Source organism: Otolemur garnettii, unplaced genomic scaffold (assembly GCF_000181295.1).
Source record: "Otolemur garnettii isolate 467f Iridium unplaced genomic scaffold, OtoGar3 scaffold00179, whole genome shotgun sequence".
Lineage (NCBI taxonomy): Eukaryota > Metazoa > Chordata > Mammalia > Primates > Galagidae > Otolemur > Otolemur garnettii.
In genome coordinates, this window is record NW_003852574.1 from 569,889 (window position 1) to 578,816 (window position 8,928).

Here is an 8,928-nt window from a genome sequence, read left to right on the forward strand (position 1 = left end):
GGCACTGCCCCTGGGACCTCTTTTTTAAGAGCACTAATCCCACTATGAAAACTCACCTTTCTTACCTAATTACCTCCCAAAGACCCCACCTCCAATCACATTGGAGGTTAGAAATTCAACATAAGTTTTTGAAGGACACATAATATCATCTATAGAAAACACTTGAATGGGTTGTCAAGTTTGGGAGAGATTCATAACTACAGGAAAATGTTGTGGCACTGGGGAAGGTGCTGAGCCATCTCAGGAAGGCTGAGATGTAGGAGAGACCACTATAGGAAGTCTGTCTAAGCCATTTCCTTCCCCTTCTGCTGGAAAGTTAAATGCTCAAATGCAGAAACTCAGAGTCTATACTGGCACTGAGAGATGGGCCCTGCTGACCAGATTTAATGTCCCAAGGTAGACACATAAACGTGGCAAGCACATTTCCTACTCTGGTAATTTGGATCTGACCCAGCCAAGAGGCCAAATTAGAAGTTATATGGGAAGTCTGCACACCTGCAGCTTGTTTCTATCAGAGCCAGATGAGCTGTGGCTGAAGTCCTTACACGTGCTGAAGACTTTGGCCAAGCCTTTAAAGCAGGTGTCCTCAAACTACAGCCCGTGGGCCACATGCAGCCTGCCTAGGACATTTAGCTGGCCCTCTGGGTGTTTTTGCTGCGACTGCCGGTCCTGCTTAGCAGCTGACTCGTCCTCGGGCCTGCAGTCCGGCCCTCCAACCGTCTGAGGGACTGTGAACTGGCCCCCTGTTTAAAAGGTTTGAGGTCCCCTGCTTTAAAGCAACCTAGAGAGGAGAAGAGATTGGCTGTGGGCTTCAGCCACGTAAAATGGAGATCCATTTACCTGAAGAGGTGGTGAGGTATATCTTCTCCTTTCTGGAAGCATCCAGCTTGCTACAGGTTTCTCAAGTGAACAAGGTAAAGTCTCCCCAGCCTCTGCTGTTTTGTCTGAATTGCCCACACCTCTCTGCTGTGTCAAGACGCCTTCTACCTCTCACCCTCAGCCCTGGTATCTTGGCTACCCTACGGTCATACCCACACAGCCTGCCTCCATTCCTTAAATTTACCTTGTTCAGACCCACTCATTCAGCACTGTTATCCTAGTGTCCCTGGGGCTCAGTCATTTCCCTTGATCAGTTTGTGCACTAATTTCCAGAATAGCAGAGAGGTACACTGAACATCTGGGAGTTAGCACTGTTTATCGTGAGGACCTCATAATGTGTTAAATGCAAAGGAGCAACTGATATATAGGAGTTGTGCTGAGTAAATGGTCTTGAGGCTCCCATTTCAAGTCTTAGGAAGTCAACACTTCTTTCTCTGAACTCTCACTGGTATGCTGAGTGCCCATATTGGCAGTGACAGACCTCTGCCATTACCATTTCCCTGTCTCCCCAGACTAGGAGTTCTCTGAGATCTGGGATCCTGTCTAATCAACTCACATGGGCCCACTTCCCAGAATAAATGATAGCAGAGGAAGTGCCAACACTTGGGTACTGATTGCCTGCTCATCTCTTTCTCTCCCTTAGTTTTGGAATAGTGTTGCAGACAGTGAACATCTGTGGAGGTGAGGAGGAGAAGGGGCAGGTGGGGAGGGGAGAGGAGGCATCTGACTGTGCACCTACACTTTAGCTAAGCCTATGCTATGGGAGGCATGCAGCATGGTTAGGCTGAGCAGGGATCATGAGATGAAGCTGTGGCTTTGTGGAGGTGAACTAAGGACAATTTGATGGGATTGTGACTGTTTACAGAAAACTGTGTCTGAAGAGATGGGGCTTCTGGGACTTCACCTGTAAGTGTCTGGGCACACAGACATGGAAGCAATCTTTCCTCCACCGCATAAAGAAGGAACGTCGGATGGCATTGGCACAACCTGATGACTTTATCTACAAAGAAACCAGTGGGGACTTTGGTATGGGGACATGTGCCCTAGAGGAATATAGTAAAACTTGTTGCTTTCAGAAGTCCACTCAGTTTTATCTTTCCTATATACAGCTCTGTGTTCTCATTCAGTGAAGAGAAAAAGAAATTAAAATGTTACAGGACAGGGTTGCTGTGACAGCCATGTGACTAATCCCCACCCACCCACCCACACACACACACACTCATTACTTCTTCTCTCATTCCCCGTGGTCTATGCTGAATGAAGAAACCAAGTGATCTTTTCACAACATAAAATCAAGCCCTGTGATCCTTTTTTCCCAAAGGTTTTCCATCCCTCCTAGAATAAAATCTGAGAAAAAAATTAGTGGGGAACTCTTAAATACCAGAGGCTCTACTGATCACTTTATTCCTGATGACTCTTAAAACTTAGAATAATTTTCTAGAGAGATTTTTTAATATCCATTTTCTATCTATAGAAACTAAGATTAATTAGAGAAAAAAACAAGCTGGCCAATAGTATCTCTCAAATGGCCCGCCTGCAAAGGGAATCCATGTTTGGCTGACTTTGAGGCCCAATTTCCATCTTCTCCTAAGAGAGTACAGGAAAACTTAAAATCATCTTTATTTGGTTTGATCCTCCCTCAACTATCTAGGGGCTAAGTATTGTCTTGTGTTTCCTGCTAGGAGTCTTTGAAGAGTTGGCTTATCTCTCAGGGAAGAACCTCAGAATAGATGAAAAAGAGAAGTCAATTATTTGTATTACAACTTCCAAGCACGTGCTTTATGCCTGGGATGTGCAAGAGGTGAGTCTGGCCATTGAGTACCAAAAGTACTGCCTACCTGCATCTACCCTGTTACATGTGCATAACCAGTGCTCAGAGAAAAATGATACTCTGAAATGGTAACAAAGACAAAGTTTCAAATCAAGTTTTCTAACTTGTAATTTGTGACATTTTCATTTAGATCACAGACACAGAGAATTCACTTTTTATTATGTGTTTCTCTAAATATGCTTGTACTAGGACTTATTTTCTACCAAAGCCAACACTGAAACTTACCAGTCATATGAGTGAGTCATCTTGAAAGTGAAACTTGATTTTAACCTCATAAGAGCCCCAGAGCCAGAATTACTCTGTCAAGCTGTGCTAGAATTTCTGACCAACAGAAACTTTGAGATTACAAAAGCTTTTTGTTTTAAGTCACAAAATCTCTATATGGCAATAGATAGATATCACTACACAGGCAACCTGTTAATAGTGTTGGGGAATCAAATAGTGATTATATTTGAGGAGGACGGAGGGGTTATTAAAGAGAGCAAGTGCAGGGAGACTTTGGCAGGGCTTAGAAGTGGTACATTGGTATTATAATAATTAAGCTTTACATTTATGTTTTTGTCCTTTTGTGTGATATAATTCAAATACTTTTTAAAGGCTGAAGAAAAGTCTAGAAGGGAAACTATTCTGTCTTGCTTCCAATATATAAAAGTGATCATGGAATAACAATTTTCATGATAGGTAATAACTTGTGAGCTCCTACTGTGTCCTAGGCAGAATTCTAAGTATGTTTTGTGTGTTGGGAAATATAACAGCCCTTCGTAAATATATGAAGCCAAGAAGCCGTGATAACAAGTAACTTGCAATGTTGCTTTGTTAGCAAGAGGCAGAACTGATTTGAGGCCAGGAAGTCTGGTCATTCTTTATGCCTGTTATATAGCAAGTTCCTGTCTCTGAGTACATTGCATAGTTCCTGTTTTCATGTTCATTCTCCACAAATAGAGATGTTTAGAATTTTCATGACATTTCCCCAGAAACAAGAAGTGTCTCTGATTTTGAAGAGGCTTCCAAATAAACATGGGAAGAAAGAAAACATCATAGATGCGAAGAGTTCCCTGAACACAGATAGCATCACTCTTGTTTTTTAGGGTATTATGATCTGGTCAAGCCCAGTCCAGCCGTTCAAAATGAATAAACTGACAACAATCCCTCAGATGCATCTTGCAATCACTTCGGACTTTGGGGGAACTATAAAAGTGTGGAATTGTCAGGATAGGGATGCTCTGGCTGATATCACTGTCCCTAGTGTCTGCATTTCCTTGGAAGCCTGTTTCTCAAAGGATACCCCATTCATAATGGTAAGTGAGCCCTGAATCTGGAAGGGGTCCACAAATCCAAATGCCTGCTGCCCTGACGAGTGTTGCGTTCTCATTACTGTCCTATCTCTATCTGCTATCTGTCTTCTTGGAGTCATCCTTTCCACATACTCTGAGAGTCAGTCACAATATTCCAGTGAATCTTGCCATACAAATCTCTGTACCATCTTGGCCTTTGACCTAACTCAAGTGCATTGCCTCAGCCATTCTTTTATTTTATTTTTATTATTTATTTATTATTTTTGTTGTTGTTGTTGAGACAGAGCCTCAAGCTGTCCCCCTGGGTAGAGTGTGATGGCATCACAGCTCACAGCAACCTCCAACTCCTGGGCTCAAGAGAGTCTCCTGCCTCTGCCTCCCAAGTAGCTGGGACTACAGGCGCCCACCACTATGCCTGGCTATTTTTTGGTTGCAGCTGTCATTGTTGTTTGGCGGGTCCAGGCTGGATTCAAACCCGCCAGCTCAGGTGTATGTGGCTGGCGTCTTAGCCACTTGAGCCATAGGCGCTGAGTCAACCCTCAGCCATTCTTAAAAAAAAAAAATTATTGAAATAGTCTATATATGTCTCTTCTTTCAAATGTGTATTATTGTATAGTCCATGAACTTGAACAGTGACAGTGGAGGGATATATAGATTTGGGGAGACATTGAGAAAATATAGTGTAAATATGCTAATGAGTAACTATCTTCAAAGAACGCTTTGGGGCTTAGAAAGTTTTATTCTATGGGATCATCCCAGCAATTTGTGAGGACTGCTACCCAGAGGTTGTGATCTTCATTAGGTTAGTGAAGAAATGGTGGCATATCTTGCTGCAGACAGTGCTACCTCCTGGGTACTTCAGGGTTCCACGTTTCTTTCTATTGATATGGCAGGGATGCTTTGGTTTCAGGTTGGTATTTCCGCAGGTGACATCTACACATTTACAGTGCCTGATTTAACGACTGTTTCGCACATTAATGCGTTTGAATACAGTATGAATCTTCTATATTGTTCTCCTGACAAGAACTGGGTCTTTGCGTGTAGGACACATCAACATGTACTGCCAAAGGTATGTGCGGTTCTGTGTGCTTCAACTGCCAGATGGGAGGGTCAAGCATTAGGAAGGTCAGGTTAAAAAATATTTAGAGAGGGTGGCGCCTGTGGCTCAAGGAGTAGGGCACCGGCCCCATATACCAGGGGTGGCATGGTCAAGACTGGCTCCAGCCAAAACTGCAAATATATATATATATATATTTAGAGAAACTGCAGAGCTCAATGAGGACCAGGCATGTTGTTCTTCCTTCCCTAAGACCATGTCACAGGGGAGTGCATCCTATAGTCCGGGAGCGATGCTTTGCCATGGCAAATGTTTATTAATGAAACTCTGTGGCTCGGCGCCTGTGGCTCAAGTGGCTAAGGCGCCAGCCACATACACCTAAGGTGGCGGGTTCGAATCCCCAGCCCGGGCCCGCCAAACAACAATGACGGCTGCAACCAAAAATAGCCAGGTGTTGTGGCAGTGGGTGCCTGTGGTCCCAGCTACTTGGGAGGCAGAGGCAAGAGACTCTCTTGAGCCCAGGAGTTGGAGGTTGCTGTGAGCTGTGATGCCACGGCACTCTACCCAGGGGGATAGCTTGAGGCTCTGTCTCAAAAAAAAAAAAAAAAGAAAGAAACTTTGTTCATGAAATCTGAATCTGTCAAAGAGATGGAGGAGGTAGAGAGAGGTATCACAAAATTGGGATTTTTTTTCTGAGACTGAGTCTCACTCTGTCACACTGAGTAGAGTGCAGTGGTGTCATCAGAGCTCACTACAACCTGAAACTCATGGGCTCAAGTGATCCTCCTGCCTCAGCTTCCCAAGTAGCTGGGACTACAAGTGTGTGTCACCAGGTCCAGACAAGAAATTGGGATCTTTGATAATCTGTTCACTTTTGTTTTCCTTGCATTACTTTTATCTACCTTAGCTGGAAAGTACAGAGAAGCCCAGAAGTCAATATCCATGAGCTTCTTTCACTCTGAGGAAGCCTTCGGCCTTTGACCAGGCCATTTATAACATGGCAGCTATAGACTGGGCACCAAATGTTAAGACCAGAGGTGAGAAGAGCAAAATAGTCTTTGACTAGTTCCTCAAAAGAGTCAACCTCAACTTGATCAGGGGTTCAATATGGCAAGATGGTTTTGTAACCTCTTGCCATGCTTTAGGGACTCCATTCTATCTGCGAATATGACAGGGAGGATAGAAAGACAGTGAGTTCCCTATATGTTGGAGTGACATGCAGCAGCCACTCAGCCCTTCCTGAGATACAGAATCAGGCTTTGGCCACAGGATGGGGACATTTAAGGAGGCTTTTCTGGAGTCACACCCAGACACTATCACTTCCTCCTTCACTTAATGACAGGGCAATCCTCTCTCTTTAGGTATTTTTCACAGAGAGCTTACTGAGACCATCAGAAGGCAGCACCCCTCTGTCTTGCTCTCTCTCATTTTCATCATGCTGCGGAGCCTGCTGGACTCCAAGGAAGGAAAGTACGATAACGCTGATGTTCCGAAAAAGCACTACCAGAAGGATGGGATTTGCCACCTTTGATATAACAATGAAGAAGACTGGGGACAAAACAGAAATCCAGGGTGGGCTATGCCACATTAGAAACACGTGCTTTTATTCCCTATCACACATGCATGCACGCTAATGTAAATGGGTCAATTTGTGTGAAGAAGCTAGAAATCTCTTTAACTGTAGGTGAGCCACAGCTATTTGATGCTAATACCCACACTTGCTTCTCCATGCTACCCTGCTCACTTGGGCAGACAGGTTGAGATTTCCATCATGTTTCAAAACCTGGGTTCCAATGCCCTTCCCCACCAAAGGCCTTCCCTCAATGCCGAGCTACTATTTCTCATCCATAGCCTTCTGTCCTGTGTCTTGACACCTGTTACCACAGTCAGTGATGGCCATTTTCCTCACAGTACTAAAGTCCCAAGGAAGTAGGGAATATGTTTTTTCATTCAATGCAAGGATATTGTTCTGATTCAGTGATCCCATATCCACCTGTGTGTCTGTCTGTGTATGTACACATATGTGTTTTGTATGAAAACAGCACACCTGATCGGAAGCTTCCTGTTGCCAGTGGATATGAGTCTTTCTCTGTGGATGGGAATCAGTCCTGAAAATCTGATTGTCTGTGAGAGTGGGCCATGCTTATTCCTCTTCACCATCAGTGGCCTCCTGCTGCAACAGTTTGAGAACTACCAGACAAACATCAGCTTATGGGCGGTATGTATGATCCCTCTCCTCCTACTACTTTTGATCTGACTTTGACTTTTTGGCCACTCACTCTGGATGTCCTTTGAAGGATTCTCTTCATGTTGTCACCGTGTCCGTGGATAACTCTTTGCATATGTACATGTGGGAGGAGGAAGGCCGCTATCCGTACCTCAAGAGCTGCTGTCACCTAGCACACAAGCAGCACAGGGAGCTGCAGTACGAGTAAGCCCTGCTTTGTAACCTAAACTTTCCCTGATAATTTGTAATGTCTACATTAAAATGAAGAATGGACAAATAGGTTTATCCTATAATTCTATGAGGATAGATACGACTAGCTTATGCCTGAAAAGGGAATTCATTCTTCTTGGGAGTTACAACACTTGCAATAGATGTCAAAAGACTTTCCAAACTGGCCCTCAACTTCTGCTTCCATGAGCAGTGTATGGAAGATTATGTACCCAATATCCTGTCTTTACTTGAAGGTTTGTACCATTGTTGAGTTCATGTTGCCATTTGGGTTGCTTCTTTAGTGAGCTGCCTTTATTTCCACTTTGCTAATTTTTCCTCTGTATTGCTTACCTTTAAATTATTTTCCTTGAGATTTTACATATTGTACATAGAGGTCTTATCTTTTACAAGCTTTAGAAATATTTTCTTTCAGGCTCGGCACCTGTAGCTCAGTGGTTAGGGTTCCAGCCACATACACCGGGGCTGGCAAGTTCGAATCCAGCCTGGGCCTGCTAAACAACAATGACAACTACAACGAAACAATAGCTGGGCATTGTGGTGGGTGCCTGTAGTCCCAGCTACTTGGGAGGCTGAGGCAAGAGAATCACTTGAGCCGAAGAGTTTGAGGTTGCTGTGAGCTGTGACCCCACAGCACTCTACCAAGGGCGACATAGTGAGATGTCTCAAAAAAAAAGAATTTCTTTCAGATGGTTTGTCATTATCATGATTATAGTATGTTTTTTGCAATATCTGGCAAAATACATATACATATACCCTTTGAATTGCCATGCCACTAAAGGGTATATATCCAGTGATTAAAATTACACTGGATACTCTGGTTTTCTCTTCAGATTATATAAATCTTTTGCCCTTTTTTTCTTTTCTTTTTTTTTTTTATTGTTTGGGATTCATTGAGGGTACAAAAGATGCTGATTGTGTTTGTGAGGTAAAGTTCCTCTTGTAATTATACCCTGCCCCCAAGAAATGTGCCATACACCATTCCCTCCTTCCCCTTCCCTCCTCCCCCCCATCCCTCACTCCCCTATAGCCCCCCTTGTATTAGATTATCTACTGCCTTCATATTAAAATTGAGTACATTGGATTCTTGTTTCTCAATTCTTGTGATGCTTTACTAAACAGAATGTGTTTCAACTTGATCCAGGTTAATACAAAAGATGTAAAGTCTCCATTTTTTTAATGGCTGAATAGTATGACGTGGTGTACATATATCACAGCTGGTTAATCCATTCCTGGGTTGGTGGGCATTTAGGTTGTACCCAGAAGAAAAAAAAATTTTATCCTAAGTACATTGGCACTAGACTGTTCGTTGCAACTCAATTTACAATAGCCAAAATGTGGAATCTTTTGCCTTTTTTAAGAAATACATTGGCTCTTCATTACAGTATCATTTGACTGCCAAATGCTGAAA

General features: G+C 43.3%; 1 protein-coding gene across 1 annotated transcript; it reads left to right on the forward strand.

Annotated features, from left to right (window-relative positions):
* Positions 1-824: 824 nt before the first annotated feature.
* On the forward strand, positions 825-7,497 carry FBXW12 (F-box and WD repeat domain containing 12). Its single transcript, XM_023519514.1, has 8 exons — positions 825-914; positions 1,523-1,560; positions 1,745-1,905; positions 2,562-2,680; positions 4,916-5,074; positions 6,424-6,634; positions 7,135-7,280; positions 7,360-7,497. Exons 1-8 carry the CDS (start codon positions 825-827, stop codon positions 7,495-7,497), a joined length of 1,062 nt encoding a protein of 353 aa, XP_023375282.1.
* The last annotated feature ends 1,431 nt before the right edge of the window (positions 7,498-8,928 follow it).

What these genes read in the sequence shown, in the direction of transcription:
- FBXW12 (XM_023519514.1), top strand. Translation starts at nt 825, where the DNA reads ATGGAGATCCATTTACCTGAAGAGGTGGTGAGGTATATCTTCTCCTTT. An exon ending in AGAAACCAGTGGGGACTTTG is followed by an intron (nt 1,906 to 2,561) that starts GTATGGGGACAT and finishes GTTTCCTGCTAG; the next exon opens with GAGTCTTTGAAGAGTTGGCT. An exon ending in CAAACATCAGCTTATGGGCG is followed by an intron (nt 7,281 to 7,359) that starts GTATGTATGATC and finishes TGTCCTTTGAAG; the next exon opens with GATTCTCTTCATGTTGTCAC.